This window comes from Saimiri boliviensis, chromosome 10 (genome assembly GCF_048565385.1).
Source record: "Saimiri boliviensis isolate mSaiBol1 chromosome 10, mSaiBol1.pri, whole genome shotgun sequence".
NCBI lineage: Eukaryota > Metazoa > Chordata > Mammalia > Primates > Cebidae > Saimiri > Saimiri boliviensis.
In genome coordinates, this window is record NC_133458.1 from 8,455,623 (window position 1) to 8,481,620 (window position 25,998).

A 25,998-nucleotide genomic window follows, 5' to 3' on the forward strand; every position below is an offset into this window, starting at 1 on the left:
TAATCAAACTCCACAGCTTCTGCACACAAAAGAAACAGTCATTAGGGTGAATTGGCAACCAACAGAATGGGAAAAAATTTTTGCAATCTAGCCATGCATCGACAAAGGGCTGATATCCAGAATCTACAAAGAACTAAAACAGATTTACAAGAAAAAAACAAACAAGCCCATTCAAAAGTGGGTGAAGGATGTGAACATACACTTTTCAAAAGAAGACATACATGAGGCCAACAAACATGAAAAAATTCTCATCATCACTGGTCATTAGAGAAATGCAAATCAAAACTACATTGAGATACTATCTCACACCAGTTAGAATGGCAATCATTAAAAAATCTGGAGACAGTGGATGCTGGAGAGGATGTGGAGAAATAGGAACACTTCTACACTGTTGGTGGGAGTGTAAATTAGTTCAACCATGGTGGAAGACAGTATGGAGATTCTTCAAGGACCTAGAAATAGAAATTCCATTTGACCCAGCAATCCCATTACTGGGTATATATCCAAAGGATTATAAATCTTTCCATTGTAAGGACACATGCACATGAATGTTTATTGCAGCACTGTTTACAATAGCAAAGACTTGGAACCAACTCAAATGCCCATTGATGATAGACTGGATAGGGAAAATGTGGCACATATATGCCATGGAATACTATGCAGCCATAAAAAATGATGAGTTCGTGTCCTTTGTAGGGGCATAGATGAACCTGGAAACCATCATTCTCAGCAAACTGACACAAGAACAGAAAAGCAAACACCATATGTTCTCACTCATAGGCGGGTGTTGAACAATGAGAACACATAGACACAGGGAGGGGAGCATCACACACTGGGGTCTGTGGCAGGGGAACTAGGGGAGGGACAGCAGGTGGTGGGGAGTTGGGGAGGGATAACATGGGGAGAAATGCCGGATATAGGTGATGGCGAGGAAGGCAGCAAACCACACTGCCATGCATGTACCTATGCAACAATCTTGCATGCTCTTCACATGTACCCCAGAACCTAAAATGCAGTAAAACATATATTTAAAAAAATAAACAAAAAGGAGGGAGATGAGGGGGTTCAGGGTGGTGGCAAAAATATTAAAGGAAAAACATTAGATCTAGCTTTAGGGAATAGTCACAAATCTTTTTGAAAGGCCAAAGGTTTACATAGCGTGTAGTGACTGAATGGGTGGAAGGTGACTGGCTTTTAGTTTAGGGCATTAGGACAGTAAATACTACAAACTGTAAAAGAAGCTTCTCCAGATAAGTCTGTTTACCTCCACCTCCATTAGCAAAACCTTTGATCATCCCTACGTGCTTAACTGCCTTTTACTTAGGGGGTTGGCAGAAGTTAATTGCCCACTAATGGTGTTGATCCAAAGACCCTTGTTCTTTGATATACTAAATAAAAGCCTGGAGTAGGGGCTGCTCAAGCCAGCTGCCATTAACTCCTTTGAGTGAATGGCCCAGACAGCCCAGCTCACTCTTTCACTGTATTCTGTGTTTGAATGTACATTATTTATCCGTCACTTAGGCAGCGTCTGCAGGACAGACCCCTACAAACTTTGATGCAAAAATCTGAACAAAATATTGGTAGGCTGAATCCAGCAGCACATCAAAAAGTGAGTCCACCGTGGTCAATTAGGCTTTATTCCTGGGAAACAAGTTCAACATACACAAATCAATAAATGTGATTCATCACATAAAGAGAGCTAAAGACAAAAAACAACATGACTATTAGACACAGAAAATGCTGTTGATAAAATGCAATATTCCTTCTTGTTTAAAAACTCTCAATAAACTAGATATTGAAGGAACATGCATCCAAATAGTAAGAGCCATCTATGACAAACCCACAGCTAACATTGCTGAATTGGCAAAAGTTAGAAGCATTCCCCTTAAAAACAAGCATAAGACAAGGATGTACTCTCTCACTACTTCTATTCAACATAGAATGAAGTCCTAGCCAGAGCAATCAGATAAGAGATAGAAATGAAAAACACCTAAATAGGAAGAGAGGAAGTCAAACTATCTCTGTTTGCAGACAACATGATTCTATGCCTAGAAAACCCCATAGTCTTGGCCCAAAATCTCTTTGAGCTGATAAACAACTTCAGAAAAGTTGCAGGATACAAAATCAATGTACAAAAGTCACTAGCATTCTTATACACCAACAAGAGCCAAACCGAGAGGCAAATCAGGAAGACAATCTCATTCACAATTGCTACAAAAAGAATAAACTACCTAGAAATACTGCTACCCAGGGAGGTAAAAGATCTCTACAATGAGAATTACAAAACACTATTAAAAGAAATTAGAAAAATACACAACCACATGGAAAAACATTCCATGCTCATGAAGGCAAAGAATTAATATTGTTTAAATGGCCATAATGCCCAAATCAATTTACAGATTAAATGCTATTGCTATCAGACTACCAAAACATTCTCCACAGAACTAAGGAAAAGCGATTTTAAAATTCATATCGAACCAAAAAAGAGCCTGAATAGCAAAAGTAATCCTAAACGAGAACAAATCTGAAAGCATCACATTATCCACTTCAAACTATACTACAGGAGTACAATAACCAAAACAGCATAGTAGTGGTCTAAAAACAAGTATGTAGACCAATGGAACAGATTAGAGAGCCAGAAATAAGGCCACACATCTATGACCAGTGTTACCTCATGTTGTGGACTCTGCTCCCCACACTCTGTTACCATTTTGCTCAGCTCCCCTAGGTGCAGCTCTGGCAGGCTCCGGTGTGGTGTGTGCTGAACCCAGCAAAGCTGTGGGGGCAGGCAAAGTTTTGGAGGCTGGACTACCACCAAAAAGAGTCCAAAAGGCAGGACTTCCATATCAGTGGGCCTTGACAGCATCAAGCCAAAAAAGATTATTCTTGAGCCATAGGTTGTTGGATTTGCTTGGTAACTGTCACTCCTTTCTTCATTCCTATTTTTCCCTTTCAGAATGAGAATGTCTGTCCTGTGCCTCTCCCACCATACTGTGTTCGATGCTCATAATATGCTTGATTTCACAGATTCACAACCGGAAAGCAATTTGCCTCAGAATAAATTGTACTTTAAGTCTCACTCATTACTGATTTAGATGATAATTAGATGAGACGTCGACGTTACATTTTAAAATTGATGCTGGAACAAGACTTTTGGGGCTACTGGGATGAAAGTAATGTATTTTGCACGTGATAAGGGCATAGATTTTGGGGAACCAGAAATAGAATGCTATGGTCTAAATGATCATGTCCCTCCAAAACTCATATGTTGAAATCCTCACCCTGAATGTGATGGTATAAGGAGAAAGGCCCTAGGGAGGTGATTAGGTCATGGGGGCAGAGGCCTATGAATGAAATTCATGCCATCATTAAAGAGGCCCAACAGAGACCCCTGAGTATATATTCCACTAAACACACATTCTACTGAATATATGTATGTGTGTGTATATACATATATATATATGATATATATACATATATATGTGATAAAGATATATTTCATTTCCTTTAGGTATTAGTCCATTTGGGCTGCTATAAAAATACCATAAACTAGATGGCTTATAAATATATATTCCACTAAAATATATCTTTATCCATTGAGAGTAATGCTGCAATGAGCATTATTATAGAAATATCTGCACTCCCATGCTCACTACACATTATTCACAATAGCCGAGATAGGAAAAAACCCAAGTGTGTCCATGGACAGATGAGTGGATAAAGAAAATGTGGTGCACTATTAACATTTTACTAATAATGGAACATTATTCAACCTTGAAAAAGAAATAAATCTTGTCTTTTGCAACAGTATGAACAATGAACCCAGAGGACATTATGGTAAGTAAAGTAAACTTAGCACAGAAAGACAGGTATTGCATGATCTCACTTACATGTGGAATTTTATAAAGTAAAACTCACAGAAGCAAAGAATAGAATGTTGGTTGCCAGGGACTGGGGGTTGGGGGAAATGGAGAATTGTTGGTACAAAACTTTAGTTAACGCAGGATAAATCAGCTCTGGAGATCTAACATACAGCATGATGACTATACTTAATAGTATTGTATTGCATTTTTGAAATTTGCTAAGAGATTAGACCTCAAATGTTCTCACCACACCAAAGAAAATAGTAACCGAGACGTGCTAGATGTGTTAATCACCTTGATTTAATTCTTTCACAATGTACATATACATATATTAAAACATCATATTATACACCCTAAACATACTCAATTTTTATTTGTCAATAAAACCTTAATAAAGCTAAGGAGAGGGAGGTATTTTTGTAACTATATTTGGAAAATACGATTCATCACATTAGCGAATCATAGTAAATTAAGAAGAAAGAATAACATTTATATTAATGCCAAAAGGTATGCCATATTTTTGAAAGCATCTTGCAAATCTTATTTAAAACATCTGTAAATACATTTTTCTCAGCTTCTTCCCTTATATTTTTAATTCTTTCATCGTATTTCATTTTTAGCGATTTTATTTTTTCCTCCTTTTCTTCCTTTGATTTATGCTCATATTCCTTTTCTACTAGTTTAATTTCCTCGTTTAATTGGTCAGTGTAGATTTTCCTCAAAACCTCTTCCCGTTGTTTCAGCCTTTCCTCTGTGTCCTTGTATATGGCGTCAGAAAAGTAAGCCCCTTTGTTGCACTGCACCATTTCCTCTACCAGCTCCACCAGCTCCCTCACCTGAGCTTCCTTCTCTGCCTCACTTGTTTGGCTGCTGTTGCTAAAGGCACAGCAGCGGTTCCCGCACTCATTTAAAATGCTTTTTAGGTTCACATCCGCATCTCCTATGAAGCCATCCAGACTCTGGCCCTCCAGCTCTTCTTTGCGAGTGAACAAGATGACCATGTGCTTCATGGCTAGCTTCCCAAAGACAGCCTTAATCAATGCAACGGTTTTCTGCTCTTCCTCAGTGTAGCGACCTAGCTGCAGAACCAGGACAATAGCATGGGGCCCTGGGCAGGAGGCGAGGACGCAGCGGCTGATTTCCCTGCAAGTGTGGTTCAGGGTCTCCTTGGTGTCAAAGAGCCCTGGAGTGTCAACAACAAGAAGGTTTCTCCCCTGCCAGGTCCGGGATGCTTTTTGACAGGTCTTGGTAACAGCTTGGGCAGCAATTTTAGACTCAAAAATTTTCTTTCCAAGGATGGTGTTGGCTGTCCCACTTTTCCCACTTCCAGTTTTCCCTACCAGAACGATCCTCAGAGAGCGGTCCTCACTCTCAGCCATGCTCACGTCAAGAGGCTCTGTAGCTTAGGCACGTACAAGACCTTAAGAAGAGGAAGAGAGAAGAAAAAAGCCAATTTTGGTAAGTGGGACCCATTCCCAACCTTCCTTTCTGCTTTCTCTTTCTTCCTGAAAATTTGTAATATTCTATTACCCATATTGAGCCCAGTAAGGAGAGAAAGATGAAATAGTCCAATTATTATGGAAGAAATAATAGAGAAAGCAGTTAAAGAGTTTCCCCTCAAAGTAGTACCAGGTACAGATGATTTCGCAGGGAAATTCTATTAAAACGTTTAAGATCTGATTATCTCAAAGCTACCTAAAACTGTTCCTGACCATATAAAAAGAAGGAAAAAGTTAATTTTTTTCTATGAAGCAAGTACAATATTAATTCCTAAGGCTGACAAATATTTCATCAACAAACTACATATGTGTCTCATTTGTGAATATTAATATAAAAATCCTAAATAATTAGACACTAATAAATAATAGACTATGATTAAGTGTGATTTATTTCAGAAAAACTATGGTGGGTCAATATGAGAATACTGATTGTTACAACACATCCTGTTAATAGGCTAAGAAGAACATTAGCTAGATGCAGGAAAGATATTTGGCCAAATTTAACACTGATTCATGTTTAAAGTAGTTTATAGAATAGAAACTATATACATATATATATGTATAATTTCTTTAACATTATTTCATATAAATATGAATTTTTAAATTTTGTCATCTTTTCTGTAGCTAAAATAGTTGATTATAAAGTTCATTTGGATGAAGGACAATGCAAGTTAGCCTAGACAATCAAGGAAAAGAAGAACAAGGGAAGACTGCTCTACTAGACAGTTAAAACTTGTAGTCTCCCTAATTAAAGCAGTGTGATATTGGTGAGTGAATAGAGACATGCCATGAAACAGAAAAAGAGAATTCGCAAATTGACCATTGCTCATTTTATATTCATTGATATTCAATTCATTTACATTAACTTACATTCTGTGAAGCAACTCCTCATACCAATGAGAAAGATGATGGACATTTTTATAAGCAACACTGAGATAACTATACCACCATATAATTGGATGCAATTCTAATGATAAAGTTGCATTCGATTCCTCATATTGTACAAATTCCAAATAGATCAGAAATTTAAATGTAAAAACTATCCAATATAAATAATTTAAAATGGGTAAATTCTTTGTAATCTGGGAGTGGGAAAGATATTTATAACTATGATATAAAATAGTATAAGGAAGAAACTGATAAGTTTGATTACATAAAAGTCTAAAAACTTATTTAAGGCATAAACACCATAGACAAATTAAAATATAAATATAAAACTAGAAAACATTCTTTCCAATTTATCTCAAAGAAGGCTACTTTCCCTATTATATGAAGAATATCTAAAAGTAGAGAAGCAAAAGACCAGTGACTTGATAGAAAATTGGTTGAGATATGAACACATGGTCAAAGAAAAAAAAGAAATGCAAATGTTTCTTGAATACATAAAAAGGTATCCAAGTCCATTCACAGTAGAGAAAAATAAATTAAATACATAGAATAACTTAAAAATTACTCAGAGGTAACTATTTCTCAACTATAGGTATGGCAAAAGTCCACACATTTGCCAGCATAATATGGTGGTAAAGGTATGGGGAAACAGGAAATTTCCTGCATGACAAGTGTGAAGGAAACAATCTAACACCTCTAGAGGAGAAGGTAGCAATACCTTGAAAAATTACACGTGCATTTACTCTTTGATTATCTATCCCAATTTTAGGATTTATCCCAGAGCTGTGATAACAAAAATGCAGAAGGAAAAATGCATGTGGCTATTCATGCAGTACTGTTAGTAACAGCAGAAGACCAAAGCCCTATCAGATGCCCGTCAGTGGGCACCAGTTGAATAAACTAAGGTATATTCATACAGAAAAGTACCACCCGACTGCAAAAAGGAATGAGAAATATATCTATATACCAGTATGAAGAGATGAGGTATACTGTTAAGTGAAAAAAGCAAAGTGAAGAAAATAATGTACAATTTGCTACCATTTATATAACAAGGAGGAATATTAGTTATATATGTGAATAATTTTTATGTGAAGGTGAAAAAAGCAATGGTAGGACCACTTGAAAACTAAACAAACAAAAGAGTTATTTATATGAAGATGGGAGGAACAAGGTGCAAGGGACAGGAACAGAAAATGGGCATTAGACTTCTGTGATTATCCTTCATTTTTGCAAATTTGATCTTGAGACCATGTAAATAGTTTACATAATTATACAACAAAAATCATCTTTTAAAACACCAGTAAAAATTAAAAGCAAATGAAACAAATAAACTTAATTGATTTTGTGTCAAGGATGAACCAAAAAGAATTGTCCCAAGAGGCTTGAAAATGCAGTATTAATAATTTCACTCTGTGTATGTGTGTGTGTGTGTGTGTGTGTGTGTGTGTACTGTTTTGAAGTCCATCTAAAAGGTATAAATCATGGTCAGCCCAGTAGCAATGTGTGCACTTAATACCTAGATTGTGAACTTCAAATGGCATTTTCCACAAAGAAATTTGGACTCTAAGAAAAAGTACTGGCCGGGCGCGGTGGCTCAAGCCTGTAATCCCAGCACTTTGGGAGGCCGAGGCGGGTGGATCATGAGGTCAAGAGATCGAGACCATCCTGGTCAACATGGTGAAACCCCGTCTCTACTAAAAATACAAAAAAATTAGCTGGGCATGGTGGCACGTGCCTGTAATCCCAGCTACTCAGGAGGCTGAGGCGGGAGAATTGCTTGAACCCAGGAGGCGGAGGCTGCGGTGAGCCAAGATCGCGCCATTGCACTCCAGCCTGGGTAACAAGAGCGAAACTCCGTCTCCAAAAAAAAAAGAAAAAGAAAAAGAAAAAGAAAAAGTACTGATTCCAGGTGTGGTCCAGTAAACATACAAGTTTATCCTACAACATCTTTCATACTAGAAAGCAGGGATGCTACAAGAATTATTTAGTTTTATCAGAAGGAATTGGAAACCACCTTAAAGGGGTTCCAACCAGACAAAGATGGAACAATTTGAGCATCATTAACAAAGATTGTTCCAGTGGATTAAAATATGTCCAAATCCAGTAGTTTATAGCAACACCATCTTCCTGAAAGAAGTTAATTACTCCCTTTGGAGTATGACTCATTCCGAACATTGACAACTAAAGAGAAAGAAGCATTTATTTTGTCTTTCATACATCTCATCTTTTAACTATATTTCACAAAAATGAAAGAATCACTGAATGAAAGTTCCTTTGTATAGGACTACTCCATCTAAAAAATGAAGAAAGAGTGATAAAATATCATCTTTTTGTAACTCTCAATGAAACGAATTGATTCTAGGCAACCATTAACATCTGCTAACATGACAAAAAGACAGACACTCAAACATTTTGTGCCTTCTAATGAAAGTTTAGGATAGCATCTATTATAAACTACTGGATTTTGACATACTCCCCCTTAAAAAAGCAAAGCCAAATTTTAATCTGATCCACCCTCCCCATTAATATAAATTCACACAAAACACTGGAAGCGCATGTTAAATGACATTGTTAGGATGCAATCAGCAGAATGAGTACTGTTGGACAAAAGACCTTCCCTTCTTTAAACAAAGACATTTAACACAAGAAACGAGGAAGGTGAAAACCTACACATTAAGTGAAATGTAAGAGGTGTCAAATAATTGTAACATATGGATTTTGTTTAGATCCTACTTCAAATTATTTTAAACATTTTGAGATCTTCAGGGAAATCTGAATACAGCTGGTAGTATTAAAAATTATAGTTGCTTTTTGAAGTCTGTTTGTGAAACTGTGGATATGTTTTTAAATGGTCTTTATCTTTCAGAGACACATATTCAAATATTTACTGATAAAATGATGTAAATGTCTGACATTTGCTTCAAAATAATCTGTGATAGAGTTGAAAACAGGAGCAAATAGTTGAACAAGACCGGCATAAGTTGATAACTGTGGAATTTCAGCATAGGTACATGGAAGTTCTTTAATTATTTTTACCATTGAATTAGTATAAATTTTCCACAAATAAAAAAATTAACCCTTGTATAGTGTAAGCATTATCAAGTATACACTGCATATCAGAGCACCCTGATAAGCATGTTTTGTATATCTTGTTTACTCTTCAAAATACTCTACAGAGATGATCCACAGTTTCTGCAGAAAGGTGAGCTGGGAGCCAGCCTGTGATAAGGGAACCATGAGGAGGGCTTCACATTTCTTGTGGACTTTTCCCTCTCTCCCATCTTGAAAAGCCAAACGTGAGAGAGATGGTCAGAAAAATCACTTTAAAACTTTCTGATACAGGCAGCAAACCACCTTACCACATGTGTGTCTATGCAACAATCCTGTATGATCTGCACATGTACCCCAGAACCTAAAGTACAGTTTAAAAAAAATAATAAAACTTTCTGAAGTGGTTCTGGGAAGATCCAGAGGATCTCCAGCTAAGAGAAAGGCTGAGAAGTGAAAAAGCATTTACAACAGAGGTGGACAGTTCTGAACTGTGGCTAGACCCACCAGTTCTAGAAAATTTTGTAAGCTCCTTGAGATTTAGTTCCCTCTGCTATAGAAAGGGAAAGTAAAACCAATCTTGCAGGGTTGTCCTTAGGCTTTCATAGAGAGATTTCTATAAAGGTCTTTTCTAGCAACTCTTTTCGTATTGAAAGGCACAGCAACTCCACATGTTACACTGTTAGGGACACAGCTTGACTCTGTTCCATGCTGGAAAAAGTCAGCAGACTGAATCCTAGTGTTCCTTTGCCATGAGTGAGCTGGGTGCCCCTTGGAGAATCACCAAAATCTCTGGAATTGGGATTCTGATCCTTTTTCAGTAAGAAGGCTCCTGTGGAACCTCCAGAAGGTACCCTGCTAATTAGCTTGATTTTATTCCTGTAACACTCATTTTAGACTTCTGACTTCCAGAACTGCAAAAGGAAAATTTTATGTTGTTTTAGGCCACTACATTTTTTGTCATTTGTCATGGTAGCAATCGAAAGTGGATACTCCAAGGTTACGTAGTTAATCTGTGTAAGAGCTAGGACAGTACTATGCCTTTCATCTCCTGTTATTATTTCTGCGATATCTTCATACGTTAACTTTGGCATTTATCTAGCATCATGGCAGCAGAAAAAAAAGCCCTGAGTTTTGTGTGCACACATACATACACATACACACAAAATCAAAAACATAATATTCCTTTTTTATAGGAATGGACAGGTCTCTAAATTGCCTGTCACCTCTAAAAATCTGCTTTCAGAGCCCTTAATTTCCTATGAAGGTTATCAGGCAACACTCTGTGTCTGCCACAATAGCAGTGAGTGGAGGTTCACTATGCAGTCATGCGTGTCCTCTTACATATGAGATTCATGGACACTGTGCAAACCAATCTCCTCACTCCCCTTCCCACCCACCCCTCCCATGGCATGTTCCACGCAGTGCTGCTGGCACAGTGCCCTGTTCCTCCTCAGGGCGGAATCCACTCCACTAGACACCCTGTCCTCACTGCCCTATGCAGCCCAACAGCACCAGTCCCTCTTCTCAGCCAGGCTCACCTTCTCTTGAGTAAGTTGAGTTCTCTGATTTTCTCCAAGGAGGCTGCTTGAGTTGTTGCTTTTGCTTTTACTGTGAGGCAAAGGTATCTACACCCCCACCAAAACCTCTGAGTCAGGAAACTCAGACTGGGCGGAGCCACACAAAAAAATACCGTTTGTCTTTAAAGAAACAGAAATAGAAGTGCCGAGAGACCTGGGGAAGATGGCCGGCTAGGAACAGCTCAGGATCGCAGCTCCCAGTGAAAGCTCAGAGGGCGACTGGAACACCTGGGAGAGAGTCGACCGTTCAACTAAATAAAAACAAAAAAAAAAACAACTCTGAGTCAGGGAGCCAGGGGATCAGGCTCAGCTGGTCCCAGCGCCCCCCAACCCAAAAAAAAAAAAAAAAAAACAGTAATTGAAAACACTCTGGGTTGAGAGTTTCACAGCAAGCACAGCGGAACCCAGGATGGTCCAGCTCTGTGGGGGAGGGGGATCCGCCATTGCTGAGACACTCCACCACTATGGAGGCAGTTCACCATTGCTGAGGCAGCCCGCCATTGCCAAGGCAACCTGCCACTACAGAGAGAGTCCACCATTACAGAGGCAGGCCACCATTGCCTAGACAGTTCTAACTACACCCATATAAACAGGACTGCAGGGAAGATCACATGGCAGCTGGGCGTAGCCCACAGCAGCTCAGCAAAGCCTCTGCAGGCAGACAGTAATTAGACTGCTTCCTCACTGGGCAAGGCAGCCCGGGGGGGGGGGGGGGCGGGGGGGGGGAAGGCAGCAGCACAATGGAAACTCATAAAGCCCTAACTCCCTGGGGCACCTGGGGGAAAAAAAGGGGAGTTCTGCTGCAGCAGACCTAAACTTACCTGCCCAGCAACTCTGAATGAACAATGGAGCTCACAGCTCAACACTTGAGCTCCAATAAAGGACAAACTGACTCCTCAAGCAGCTCCCTGACCCCTGTATATACAAAGAGTCACCTCATAAAGGAGAGAACAGACTGACATTTGGCAGGTATCCTTCTGGGACAAAAATAGCAGAAGAAGAAACTGGTAGCAACCCTTACTGTTCTGCAGCTGCTACAGGTGATCCCCAGGCAAGCAGGGCCTGGAGTGGACCTCAGCAGTCCTACAGCAGAAGGGCCAGACTGTTAGAAGGAAAACTAAGAAACAGAAATAACTTCATCATCCACAAACTGGAAGTTCACTCAGAGATTCAATCTGAAAGTCAGCAACTACAAAGACAACAGGTGGATAAACCCACAAAGATGGGAAGAAACCAGTGCAAAAAGGATGAAAATACCTGAAACCAGAACACCTCTCCTCCTACAAGGGATCACAACTCCTCACCAGCAAGGGAACAAGGCTGGATGGAGAATGAGTGTGATGAAAAGACAGAATCAGACTTCAGAAGGTGTGTAATAAGAAACTTCTCTGAGTTAAAAGAACACGTTCTAACCCAATGCAAAGAAACTAAGAACCTTGAAAAAAGATTTTAAAAAATGCTAACGAGAATAGACAACTTAGAGAGGAATATAAGTGAATTGATGGAGCTGAAAAACACAATACGAGAACTTTGCGAAGCATGCACAAGTTTCAACAGCCAAATTGACCACGCAGAAGAAATGATATCAGAGGTCGAAGATCAACTCAATGAAATAAAACGAGAAGGCAAGATTAGAGAAAAAAGGATAAAAAAGAATGAACAAAGTCTCCAAGAAATGTGGGACTATGTGAAAAGACCTAATCTACGTTTGATAGGTGTGCCTGAATGTGATGCAGAGAATGAATCCAAGCTGGAAAATACACTTCAGGATATTGCCCAGGAAAACTTCCCCAACCTAGCAAGGTAGGCCAATACTCAAGTCCAGGAAATACAGAGAACACCACAAAGATATTCATCAAGAAGAGCAACCCCAAGGCACATAATCATCAGATTCACTAGGGTTGAAATGAAGAAGAAAATGCTAAGGGCGGCCAGAGAGAAAGGTCGGGTTACCCACAAAGGGAATCCCATTAGACTCACAGCAGATCTCTCAGCAGAAACCCTACAAGCCAGAAGAGAGTAGGGGCCTGACTGTTAGGAGGAAAACTAAAAAACAGAAAGAAATAGCTTCAACATCAACAAAAAGGGTGTCCACTCAGAGACCCCATCCAAAAGTCACCAAATACAAAGACCACAGGTAGATAAATCCATGAAGATGGGAAGAAACCAGCACAAAAAGGATGAAAACACCCCAAACCAGAAGGCCTCTCCTCCCCAAAGGAATCACAACTCCTCACCAGCAAGGAAACAAAGCTGGACAGAGAATGGGTTTGATGAATTGACAGAAGCAGGCTTCAGAAGGTGGATAATAACAAACTTTCCTGAGCTAAAGGAACATGTTCTAACCCAATGCAAAGAAATGAAGAACCTGGAAAAAAAGATTGGACAAAATGCTAACTAGAATAACCAGCTTAGAGAAGTACATAAACAACTTGATGGGGCTGAAAAACACAACATAAGAACTTCGCAAACCATACACAAGTTTCAATAGCTGAATTGACCAAGCAGAAGAAAGGATATCAGAGATTGAAGATAAACTCAATGAAATAAAATAAGAAAGCAAGATTAGAGAAAAAAGAGTGAAAAGAAATGAACAAAGCCTCCAAGAAACATGGGATTATGTGAAAAGACCTAATCTACATCTGATAGGTATACCTGAATGTGATGGGGAAAACAAATTCAAGCTGGAAAACACTGCTCAGGATATTACCCAGGAGAACTTCCCCAGACTAGCAAGGCAGGCCAACATTGAAGTCCAGGAAATACAGAGAACACCACAAAGATATTCATCAAGAAGAGCAACCACAAGGCACATAATCGTCAGATTAACCAGGGTAGAAATGAAGGAAAAAATGCTAAGGGCAGCCAGAGAGAAAGGTCAGGTTACACACAAAGGGAAGCCCATCAGACTCACAGCAGATCTCTCAGCAGAAACCCTACAAGCCAGAAGAGAGTGGGGACCAATATTCAACATCCTTAAAGAAAAGAACTTTCAACCAAGAATTTCACATCCAGCCAAACTAAGCTTCATAAGTGGTCTTTTAGACCACAGTGCAATCAAATTAGAACTCAGGATTAAGAAACTAACTCAGAACCACACAACTTCATAGAAACTGAACAACTTACTCCTAAAGGTCAACTGGCTAAACAATGAAATGAAGGCAGAAATAAAGATGCTCTTCAAAACCAGTAAGAATGAAGACACAACATACCAGAATCTCTGGGACACATTTAAAGCAGTGTCTAGAGGGAAATTTATGGCAATAAATGCCCACATGAGAAGCAAGGAAAGATCTAAAACCGACACCCTATCATCAAAATTGAAAGAGGTAGAGGAGCAAGATCAAAAAAACTCAAAACCTAGCAGAAGACAAGAAATAACTAAGATCAGAGCAGAACTGTAGGAGATAGAGACCAAAAAAAAAACCTTCAAAAAATCAGTAAATCCAGGAGCTGGGTTTTGAAAAGATCAACAAAATAGGCAGACCACTAGCCAGATTAATAAAAAAGAAAAGAGAGAATAATCTAATAGATGCAATAAAAAATGATAAAGGGGATATAATCACCGATTCCACAGAAATACAAACAACCATCAGAGAGTACTAAAAACAACACTATGCACATAAACCAATATGCCTGGAAGAAATGGATTAATTCCTGGACACTTGCACCCTCCCAAGACTAAACCAGGAAGAAGTTGAAACCCTGAATAGACAAATAACAAGGGCTGAAGTTGAGGCAGCAATTAATCCACCCAAAAAAAGTCCACGTCCAGATGGGTTCACAGCTGAATTCTACAAGACATATAAAGAGGAGCTGGTACCACTCATTCTGAAACTATTTGCCACAATCCAAAAAGAGGGAAACCTTCCCAAATCATTTTATGAGACCAACATCAACCTGATACCAAAACCTGGCAAAGACTCAATAAAAAAAGAAAACATCCATGATGAACATAGATGTAAAAATCTTCAATAAAATACTGGCAAACAACAGCACACCAAAAAGCTTATCCATCACAGTCAAGTAGGCTTCATCCTGGGATGCAAGGCTGGTTCAACATATGCAAGTCTATAAACATAATCCACCACATGAACAGAACCAAAGACAAAAACCACATGATTATCTCAATAGTTGCAGAGAAGGCCTTCAACAAGATTCAACAGCCCTTTATGCTAAAAACTCTCAATAAACTAGGCATTGATGGAACGTATCTCAAAATAATAAAAGCTATTTATGACAAACCCACAGCCAATAACATACTGAATGCGCAAAAACTGGAAGCATTCCCTTTGAAATCTGGCACTAGGCAAGGATGCCCTTTCTCACCACTCCTATTCAATATAGTATTGGAAGTTCTAGCCGGAGAAATCAGGCAAGTAAAAGAAATAAAGTGTATTCAATTAGGAAAGGAGAAAGTCAAAGTGTCTCTATTTGCAGACAACATGATTGTATATTTAGAAGACCCCATCGTCTCAGCCTTAAATCTCCTTAACTGATGAGCTCAACTTCAGCAGAGTCTCAGGATACAAAATCAATGTGCAGAAATCACAAGCATTCCTATATACCAATAACAGACTTAAAGAGAGCCAAATCAAGAGCCGACTCCCATTCGCAATTGCTACTAAGAGAATAAAATACCTAGGAATACAACTAACAAAGGATGTAAAGGACCTCTTCAAGGAGAACTACAAATCACTGTTCAACGAAATAAGAGAGGACACAAACAGATGGAAAAACATTCCATGCTAATGCTTAGGAAGAATCAATTTTGTGAAAATTGCCATACTGTCCCAATGCTATCCCCATCAAGCCACTAATGACCTTCTTCACAGAACTGGAAAAAAAACACGTTAAACTTCATATGGAACCAAAAGAGAGCCCACATAGCCAAGACAATCCTAAGCAAAAAGAACAAAGCTGGAGGCATCACGCAACCTGACTTCAAACTATACTACAAGGCTGCAGTAATCAAAACAGCATGGTACTGGTACCAAAACAGAGACATAAACCAATGGAACAGAACAGAGATCAGAAGCAATGCCACTCATGCACAACTATCTGATCTCTGACAAACCTGACAAAAACAAGCAATGGGGAAAGGAGTCCCTGTTTCATAAATGGTGTTGGGAAAACTGGCTAGCTATGTGCAGAAAGCAGAAACTGGACCCCTTCCTGACACCTTACACTAAAATTAACTCCAGATGGATTAAAGACTTAAACATAAGACCTAACATCATAAAAATCCTAGAAGAAAACCTAAGCAAAACCATTCAGGACATAGGCATAGGCAAGGACTTCATGACTAAAACACCAAAAGCATTGGCAACAAAAGCCAAAATAGACAAATGGGATATAATTAAACTCCAGAGCTTCTGTAAAGCCAAAGAAACAATTATTAGAGTGAACTGGCAACCAAGAGAATGGGAAAAAAATTTTTTGCAATCTACCCATCTGACAACAGGCTAACATCCAGAATCTACAAAGAACTAAAACAGACATACAAGAGAAAAACAAGCCCATTCAAAAGTGGGCAAAGGATACGACAGACATTTTCAAAAGAAGACATATGTGAGGCCAACAAACATATGAAAAAATGCTCATCATCACTGGTCATTAGAGAAATGCAAATCAAAACTACATTGAGATACCATCTCACACCAGTTAGAATGGCGATCATTAAAAGTTCTGGAGGCAACAGATGCTGGAGAGGATGTAGAGAAATAGGAACACTTTTACACTGTTGATGGGAGTGCAAATTAATTCAACCATTGTGGAAGACAGTGTGGCGATTCCTCAAGGACCTAGAAATAGAAATTCCATTTGACCCAGCAATCCCATTACTGGGTATATACCCAAAGGATTATATATCATTCTATTATAAAGACACATGCACACATATGTTCACTGTGGCACTGTTTACAATAGCAAAGACTTGGAACCAACCCAAATGTCCATCAACGATAGACTGGACAAGGAAAATGTGGCACATATACACCATGGAATACTATGCAGCCATAAACGATGAGTTCACGTCCTTTATAGGGAAATGAATGAATCTGGAAACCATCATTCTCAGCAAACTGACACAAGAACAGAAAATCAAACACCACGTGTTCTCACTCATAGGCAGGTGTTGAACAATGAGAACACATGGACACAGAGAGGGGAGCATCACACACTGGGGACTGTTGAGGGGGGCTAGGGGAGGAACAGCGTGGATTGGGGAGATTGGGGAGGGATAACATGGGGAGAAATGCCAGATGTAGGTGAAGGCAGCAAACCACCTTGCCATGTACGTAAAGTTCTGGGGTACATGTGCAGATTATGCAGGGTTGTTGCATAGGTACTTAAAATAAAAAATAAATAAAAATATATACAAATTTTTTAAAAGTGTGCCTGTATTAGGCTTCAGTAAACAGACTACGAGATAAACAGTCAGAAGTGAGAAAACAAATGTCCTAATATTACTGCCACCCCACATTATTTTAAAACACCAGGCTATAGTTATATACTGGTGAAAAGCCCTTATCTGTAATGTTGCCTTCAACAGAAAGTATCCTAATATGTTCCATCCATCGTCACTCCAGTATAATAATTATTACATTCATATATGGGTTCCTCAGATTCTTCATTCACCAGGTGATATAACTGGCTGCTTTTTTTTTTTGTACTCTAAGTTCTGGGGTACATGTGCAGATTGTGCAGGATTGTTGCATAGGTACACACACGCCATGGTGGTTTGCTGTCTTCATCCCCCGGTCACCTTCGTCAGGCGTTTCTTCCAGTGTTATCCCTCCCCAACCTCCCTGCCCCCTGCTGTCCCTCCCCTAATCCACCACCCCCCAACAGACCCCAGTGTGTGATGTTCCCCTCCCTGTGCCCATGTGTTCTCATTGTTCAACACCCACCTATGAGTGAGAACATGTGCTGTCCTATTTTTAATGGCTGGAGAAGGCTTCCTTTTCTTTGAGAATAATGAGACTGCACCTGATGTGCCTAGCAGATAGGACCACCTTGATGGCACTGTCCAGACCGATGCCCAGGCAGGGATTCCTTTCTGAATGCCTGTCCTGGGAAAGGAGACTCTCAGGACAACATTTTATACAAAAGTATCTCAGAAGCAAAAAGCACATGAAAATAAGATTAGAAGTGGTCAGAGGCTAGAAATAATGACAGTCTCCAGAAACCTAAAATGTTCTTCCCCACTTAGGTTATAGCCACTGTGGGAACAAGGCATCAGTGTCACAGGGACATCCTGAAAACATCACCTTAGTCCAAAGCAGGGGGTGGGTTTGTACTGGAAAAATGGCACGCCCACCACCTCACTGCTGAGTGTCTCTGTCTCTTTAAGTCATCACCATCAGGCACTCCCTCAGCTTCCTGAGCTCTGAGTCCCTAGTAGCTCCGTGACTTCCTCCGTGTTCCAGAAGCAAAGAGCCCTCTGCACTCACGACCACAGTGAACTCAATAAGTCACGACTTCTCAGAGCCAACTTCAGAGCATGTCACGGGGAAAGGTGAGCCTGAGCCTGGGAGCTGGTTGAGGGTGGGAGCTGTGAGGTGTAGGAAGCATTCAGTGTCTGATGTTGTCGTTGAAATGAAGTAAGGGAGCACCTACCTTCTACTAAGTACAAGGTAGGGGAGCAGAGCCTAAAAGGCATAACTCCATGCTCCCAGGACTTTAAGGATGTTTCAAGTTTTGTTTTGTTTTTTTTGAGACAGAGTCTCGCTCTGTGGCCCAGTTTGGAGTGCAGTGGTATGATCTCAGCTCACTGCAACCTCTGCTCCCCAGGTTCAAGAGATTCTTATGCCTCAGTCTCCCGAGTAGCTGGAACTACAGGCACAGACCACCACACCCAGCTAATTTTTTATCTTTAGCAGAAACAGGGTTTCACCATATTGGCCAGGCTGGTCTTCAACTCCTGACCTCATGATCTACCTGCCTCAGCCTCCCAAAGTGCTGGGATTACAGGCGTGAGCCACTGCACCCAGCCGGATGTTTCAAGTTTTAAATGAAGTAAGTTTGAAAGAAGTAGCAAGAATCTTAGGTACAAAAGATTTGAGACTAAATCCTTTCTCTACTCCCCAAGTAAGTAAGGTAAGTGTTTGCCAGAAATACTGAGGGAAACAAAACACACTGTAGAAGGCAGTAAACACTCCATGAATGCATATTCAGCAAAGGTAAAGGATATGTCAGAGGCTATATAAGCAATTCTAACCTCAGAACAAGTTAGAATGAAAATTCTGTATACGTCTGAGCTGAATCCTCTAATCCACCACTCTCCTAAACACTACTCACAGCAAGGTCTGTCAAGAGACATCTAAGGTTATGAATATGATCTTCAAACTCTTGCCCTACATGTGCCCTTAAAGGTCTCCCCAGTCCAAGCTGCCCAGGGCCCTCTTGGCTTCTGAGCCATCAGAATTTCCTCATCTGTACAACGAAGGAGTGGGCTAAGATAACCAATTCCCAAATTCAGATCCACAGATAAGCTGCATTAGAATCACTCAAGGGGAGTGAGGTGCAGATTAAAAATGCAGATTTGTGGCCTGGCACGGTGGCTCACGCCTGTAATACCAGCACTTTGGCAGGCCGAGGTGGGTGGATCACGAGGTCAAGAGATCGAGACCATTCTGGTCAACATGGTGAAACCCTGTCTCTATTAAAATACAAAAAAAATTAACTGGGCATGGTGGCGCACACCTGTAGTCCCAGCTACTCGGGAGGCTGAGGCAGGAGAATTGCTTGAACCCAGGAGGCGGAGGTTGCGGTGAGCCAAGATCGCGCCATTGCACTCCTGCCTGGGTAACAAAAGCGAAACTCCCTCTCAAAAAAAAATAAATAAAATAAAAATAAAAATGCAGATTTGTAAGCCACAATCTGTAAGAAATAATGCTTTTCACTTTAAAGAGTCCCTTAGATAATTTCAAAAGGTAGCAGTTTAGGGAAGCATTGAACTAGATAACTTTGGAAATCCCTCAGAGTTTTACAATTAGAGGATTCTATACATTTTACCTTCTCCATTAAACATATGCCTTTCGTAACTCCAGATTTTGACTTTTAAGAACTTTGAATTAACTTTTGAAACTGCATCCCAAACTCTGTGGGAAGTTCCAAATGACCTGCTTGATTTCTGCAGGTCCCTGAAGCACACTTTCTTTTTGTGATCATTGACGAGGACTTCTTGCTTCAGCCAAATTCTTGCCCTTTGCTCTGAATCTTGTGGCGGCTGCTTCATTTTCTGCTCTGGTGTCAATTATGATTATCTGTTAATTCATACATAAAAAAGAATTAACCACATTAAGGCCCATGGAGTGAACTTTATTGAAGGCTTTAGGGAGGGTTAGGGTAGTTTCTGCAGAGACAGAAACAGCTTTGGAATGAGTATGAGCAAACCCGTTCTCCAAGCCTTCAGCCAGAGACAGAGCAGAAAATGAATAAGCAGCCACAAGATTCAGAGCAAAGGACAAGAATTTGGCTGAAGCAAGAAGTCCTTGTCAATGACTACAAAAAGAAAGTATGCCCCAGGGACCTGCAGAAATCAGCTGGGCCATTTGGAACTTCCCACAGAGTTTGTAATGCAGTTTCAAGAGTTAACTCAAAGTTTGTAAGAGTTGAAATCTGAAGTTACAAAAGGCACATATTTAATGGAAAACGTAAAATAAGTAGAATCCTATCATCGTAAAACTCTGAGGGATTGCCAAAGTTATCTAGTTCCATGCTTCCCCAAACTGCTACCTTGTGAAATTGTCTAAAGTGAAAAGCATTATTTAAAGTGAATAGCATTAAACTATTTAAAGTGAAAAGCATTCTTTCTTACAGACGGTGGCTTACAAATCTGTAGCCAGCCTCTCTCTCTGCCCTTCCTTCATGTGTCGTGCCAATGGGAGAGAACACGGGTACCTCAGTGACCAGGGTGGAAGATACAAAGAGGTGGAGTTTGACATGGATGGTGAGGCACAGACAGGTCGGGAGGAGCAATCGTTCTAGGAGGGGAAGCAGAGTGGGTTGGAAAGGCCCTGGAATCTGCTGTTCGTGAAGCAGCTGACTGAGTAGGGGACTGGCTGGGAATGAGGCTGGAGACCTAGAGGGAGGGAGAAGTACATTTGTGTTCAGGAGCTTGCGTGATCAGGCAAACTGGATCACGGAGTGTTAGTTGTATTAAATAATGCTAGGATAGGGCACAATTACTTTATTTAGAAAAGCCTCAGGTAGAAGGAAAGCAGAAGGTGGATGACAGCATTCGAGCCTCCCCAGCACAGAGTTCCTATTCAGACAAGCAAATAGACACTTGGCTTTGTGAGAGCAGAGCTAAAAGCTCTTAGGTCAGCTTGTTGTATGTATTTGTGAACCCAAGAAAAGAGATTTTTTTCAAGTGTCTTCTCATTTGTTTGCTAGGCCAGTTCCCACTAAGGCAGTTCCCTACGTCACTGAGTACATGTTCAGACATTCAAGGGTTTTTACTCAAGTCTCTTGTAACCCCCAAATTCCCTAGAAAAATCTATTTCTACAGCTCATGTGTCATTGACATAGAATACCCTCTTCTTTCATTTCATTTCTGAGCCAGAACAGAAAACATTAAATGGTTCCAAAATGTCCTTCTAACTTAAGAACAGGATGGGTGCCCTGATTCTGCTCTTCCATATCCTAATATCTTAATCTTAATATTCAATATCTTAATGTCACTCCTAAAGTAGGACTTGTAACTGATTCTGTTTGCATTCTTTCCCCACCTCATCCCAACCCAACTCCCACAAACACACACACAATACACAACTAGATTCTAAGACCCTTGAAGGCAGGGACAATGTCTTCTCACTGTGGTTTCCCCAGCATCTTGCTCTCCTCCCAAGTTACGTCATGTATACCTATGTGATAAATAAGTGGACAAATGAGCTGTGTTTGTGACTCTTCCAGGTGAGCATGGGACAAGCAAAGATGGGAAGCGATGAGGAGCATCTCCATGGTAAGAACGTGTGTCTGGAGGGCACACATGCCCTCTATGTTTGTGCCTGGATTTGGTACAGGGGTTGGGAATGACTCAAGTCTGAAGACATCTAAGAGATGCTTTTTCTGGGAGAAAATTCCTTTAGTATCTTCTAAAACATAGAGGAGTTGGGACCACTAGGATATCACAGTGAAAGCCCCAGCACCATCTCTGCTCCTGGTCTGCTGTGTGATGTTGGAAAGTCTTTTGACTGCCTCAGTAAGATAGCATAACAATTGAGGCTCTAACCTTTTCTACGGGGAGAGGATCAAGGGTATAAAAGATGGAGTAAACATGGTTTACCCAAGAATGTGTTGGAGAACAATGTGTAAGAGTTAAAATATTATTAGGGCTCAAGGGAGAGAAAATGAGGGAGGGAGAGAGATAGAAGAAAGAGACTCAAAGACAGAAGATGGGAAACGAAGACTGACTAATAATGACAAAGAGAGCACCTCTGTGACATGGTTCTGCTGTTGGATTTTACAGACTATGATCCAAGTCAAGAACGGGAGAGGAATAGGGATTCACAATCGTTTTCTCTCAATGACTGACTTACGTGGTGATGTAAGAGCAGAATGATGACAGAGCCCAGTGAAGGTATTTGGTTAGGAGAGAGATGACATCCTGACTGAACAGGGAAAGCAGGGAGGTGGAATAACTCCCAATTATTTATTTCACACCCCACCTTAAGAGAAATGTCTCTGCCTACCTTCCATTTTGACGGGGCGGCACTGCTTTTTTGAATGATAAAGGACTCACTTGGTCAGGATGCCAGCACTGCAGGGTGGCTTGTCACACCTGTCACCGTGAGTAGCTCAGTGTATGACAGGCTCTATATGCAACATCCCACTTATTCCTCAAAGGAACCTTTAAGGTAGACTAAACAGTTACTATTCCCATTTTCAATATGAGGAAACTGAGGATTACAGAGGTTAAGTAAGACCAGAAATAATTATTGAGAAGAGCTACGAATGGAAAGGAGTGACTTTTGCCATACTCTTCAAAATAGGTGACTTGGAAATATTGTGTGGTCCTAGGATGGGTAATGAAGTCATGGTACGTGGTCTATGACACAGATGAACTAGCTTTGAAATCTACCAAGAGAAGTGAAACAAGATGTTGGAAGGGCAGATTTAGAGGGCACCTCAGGGATCATCAAAATCCACCCCTTTCATTTAAAAGGTGACAAAAGTGAAATTCAGAAATTTTCTAGTATATGGACTTCAGACAGTGGCAGGGCAGAGGCCACCAATCAGGTATTCTACCTTCCAGGTATGGGTAGGCACCCTCTAGGTGCCTCTCTCCTTATCAGAATCAGAATCGGAAGTCAATTAGTGACGTGTGAATGGGACTAAAACAATTCAAGAACACTGGCTTTGTAATTTCCTCGTCTCTGTTAATACAATGGCAAAGCTGAGAGCTGAATCTGGTATGGCCCAGCTGATTTGGAATAAAGTGTTAGGCTTTGATCTCTGGGGTGGGATGGTAGATGCCATTCTGCCTGCCACTGGCCTAGATAACTTTAGACCTTGAGGTCCCTGGAACCCCTGCAGAGAGCAATGCCAGTCCTCAAATGCCCAGATCCAGATGGGCAGGGATGATGATTTCAAAAGAAGTTGATCTTAGAGAGTGAAAACCAATATATTGCCTCACCGTCTTAGGCTCTGTATACAAGGTTGACCTAAAAACAGTTGACTTATATCAGTTCAACTTCCCAGAAGTTGGCTCAAAATTACAGACAGGGGCTTAGAAATGGCGCCAAATCTGAATTTGAATCAGGAGCCCCCAGATAATATTATTACCACCGAAGGTGACATGGTGGTCTGTTATTCCCAGCTCCTCAAAGCAATGACTTTGATTCACCAAGGGTGTTCCACATGCCAGCCACTGTGCTCAGCATGTATGTGGATTAGTTTATGTAACCCTCTCAAGAACTCTCTGAGGAACCATGGATATTATTATTCCCATTTTACAGGAAAAGGAAATGAAGGCTCAGGGAGATAAAATAACTTCCCACAGCTACCCAGTTAGCCAGTGCAGAGGTGGTTGTTCAAACCCAGGGTCTGACACTGGATCCCGCTCCGATCCTACTCTGCCTTCCAACGAGTGGTTTCTGGATGACTTGTTAGAGAGCCCAGCACAGTTGTCCCTGCGGGAAGGTCAATGGGAAGGCAGGGGAATGGATCCCTGTGCAGCCTGCATGTGTGCAGATGACCAGAGAGGGATACTGTCCGATGAGGTAATGGCCTGAAACTATAAAGGGTCCCCTAGAGAAATGTTCCCCAGGCTCTAGGACATCAGCAGGGTCATGCAGGGAAGCCAAAGGGGACAGGAATGGATGAGTAAGGACCACCCAGGACTACAGATTTCTCATCAAATCACCTCAGTGAAGCATTGCTTTAAAAAGCAAAAGTCTAACCCACTCTTCTCTTTGGCTCAAAAGACATCCAGGAGATCCATTCACCTGGGTAGGCTGGCTTAGGTTTGGAGCTTACAAATAATTCATTCTCGCAGATTCAGCAGAGAACACCCAGTCCCGGCAGAAGCCCACACTGAGGCTCATCCTTGTTGGGAGAACAGGGGCCGGGAAGAGCGCCACCGGGAACAGCATCCTGGGCCAGAGACGGTTCCCGTCCAGGCTGGGGGCCATGTCTGTGACCACGGCCTGTACCACGGCCAGCCGCAAGTGGGACAAGTGGCACGTGGAAGTCGTGGACACTCCGGACATTTTCAGCTCCGACGTGCCCAGGACAGATCCCCGCTGTAAGGAGAGAGGTCACTGCTACCTGCTCTCGGCCCCCGGGCCCCACGCGCTGCTCCTGGTGACCCAGCTGGGCCGGTTCACCGCCCAGGACCAGCAGGTGGTGAGGCAGGTGAGGGACATGTTCGGGGAGGGCGTCCTGAAGTGGATGGTCATCGTCTTCACCAGGAAGGAGGACCTGGCCGGGGGCTCCCTGCACGATTACGTGCGCGGCACAGAGAACCGGGCCCTGCGCGAGCTGGTGGCCCAGTGCGGGGGCCGGGTCTGTGCGTTTGACAACCGGGCCACCGGCCCGGAGCAGGAGTCCCAGGCGGAGCAGCTGCTGGGGCTGGTGGAGGGTCTGGTGCGGGAGCGCGAGGGCGCGCACTACTCCAACGAGGTGTACGAGCTGGCGCAGCAGCTGCGCTGGGCGGACCCCGGGAAGCGGCTCCAGAGAGTGGCGGAGCGCGTGGCCGCCCGCGGGCGGAGGAGGCGGTGGAGCGCCTGGCTGCGGGCGGCGCTGGCGGCGTGGTCGAAGCTGCCCTGGAGCTGGAAGTTCGGCCTGGCCCTGCTGCTGGGAGGCGTGCTCCTGCACTGGTTGCTGCTCCAGAGGCGCCAGTCGGAGGTCTTTGCGGAGGTCAAATCTGGCTGACAGATTGTAAATGTGGCTCCGATCCCTCAGCTGATAATCGCATTCATCCTCCTCGCTTGGTGTTCAGAGCCCACAGACTCTCCTTTCCTCCCTTACCTCGCCATAATCCACCACCTCCACCACCGTAAGAGTTCTGCCGGGACCCATCTCCCACCAAAACCCCCTCATGCCACTCGGCCCTTTCTGAGCATTCTCCCCACTGAAGCCAAAGGCCACTGTTGCTTTGCCTCTTCTACAGAGGGCTCGGCTGCCTTTCCCCACACTTAGTTGCCCTCTCTCTAGAGAGCAGATGAGGGGTGCTTGTCCCCCATTCTTGGTCGTCCCTCAGGACCACAAGCAAGAACCATCCCAACGCAGAGCTGCAGTCCTGTGCACCCTTGTTTATTCGAATGGAATTTATTTCCATAAATAAATGTACTGCATGATCACATTGTGTCAAAGGCAATCAATCTTTGCAGATCTTTGTTCATCTGCCTTACATGCCCCCTGAACAAAGACATAACTCTGCCATCCCTACCTGCAAAAAAAAAAAAAAAAAAAAAAAAAAAGCACTTATATACTCGCAGGGTAAGTTATGCAAGACGGATGAGTTCTGCGATCTGCGCAACTCAAATCAAAAAATTAAGAGGTTTGGACATTTTTCTTTTACTAAAAGAGGCAAACAGGTTTCTGTCGACTAAGAACTGGTGATATGATGATGGAATATAGAATCGTCTTCTGACCCACACATATCTGGGT

General features: G+C 41.7%; 2 protein-coding genes across 5 annotated transcripts in view; one reads left to right on the plus strand and one right to left on the minus strand.

Annotated features, from left to right (window-relative positions):
* Positions 1-325: 325 nt before the first annotated feature.
* Positions 326-25,998, minus strand: part of GIMAP7 (GTPase, IMAP family member 7) — a 57,674-nt gene continuing 32,001 nt past the window's right edge. Inside the window, exons 1-2 of one of the 2 annotated variants that reach the window (XM_003929845.4) lie at positions 10,840-11,475; positions 327-5,283 (exon numbers count right to left, since the gene is read on the minus strand). In XM_003929845.4, coding sequence (XP_003929894.1) covers positions 4,358-5,242 — 885 coding nt within the window. In that variant the 5' untranslated portion in view covers positions 5,243-5,283; positions 10,840-11,475 and the 3' untranslated portion in view covers positions 327-4,357. Of the gene's footprint in view, positions 5,284-10,839; positions 11,476-25,998 lie in introns of those variants that run through there. The other variant, XM_074378926.1, reaches the window with a different exon arrangement.
* GIMAP1 (GTPase, IMAP family member 1) lies at positions 18,250-25,688 on the plus strand. 3 transcript variants are annotated; one of them, XM_010340453.2, is made up of 4 exons: positions 18,250-18,397; positions 20,704-20,833; positions 21,799-21,847; positions 24,383-25,688. In XM_010340453.2, exons 2-4 carry the CDS (start codon positions 20,765-20,767, stop codon positions 25,258-25,260), a joined length of 996 nt encoding a protein of 331 aa, XP_010338755.1. In that variant the 5' UTR covers positions 18,250-18,397; positions 20,704-20,764; the 3' UTR covers positions 25,261-25,688. The 3 variants fall into 3 exon arrangements, with proteins under 3 accessions (XP_010338755.1, XP_074235026.1, XP_010338757.1); XM_074378925.1 differs by lacking the exon at positions 20,704-20,833 and adding an exon at positions 18,759-18,897 and having other exon boundaries at positions 18,251-18,397; XM_010340455.2 differs by lacking the exon at positions 20,704-20,833 and having other exon boundaries at positions 18,252-18,397.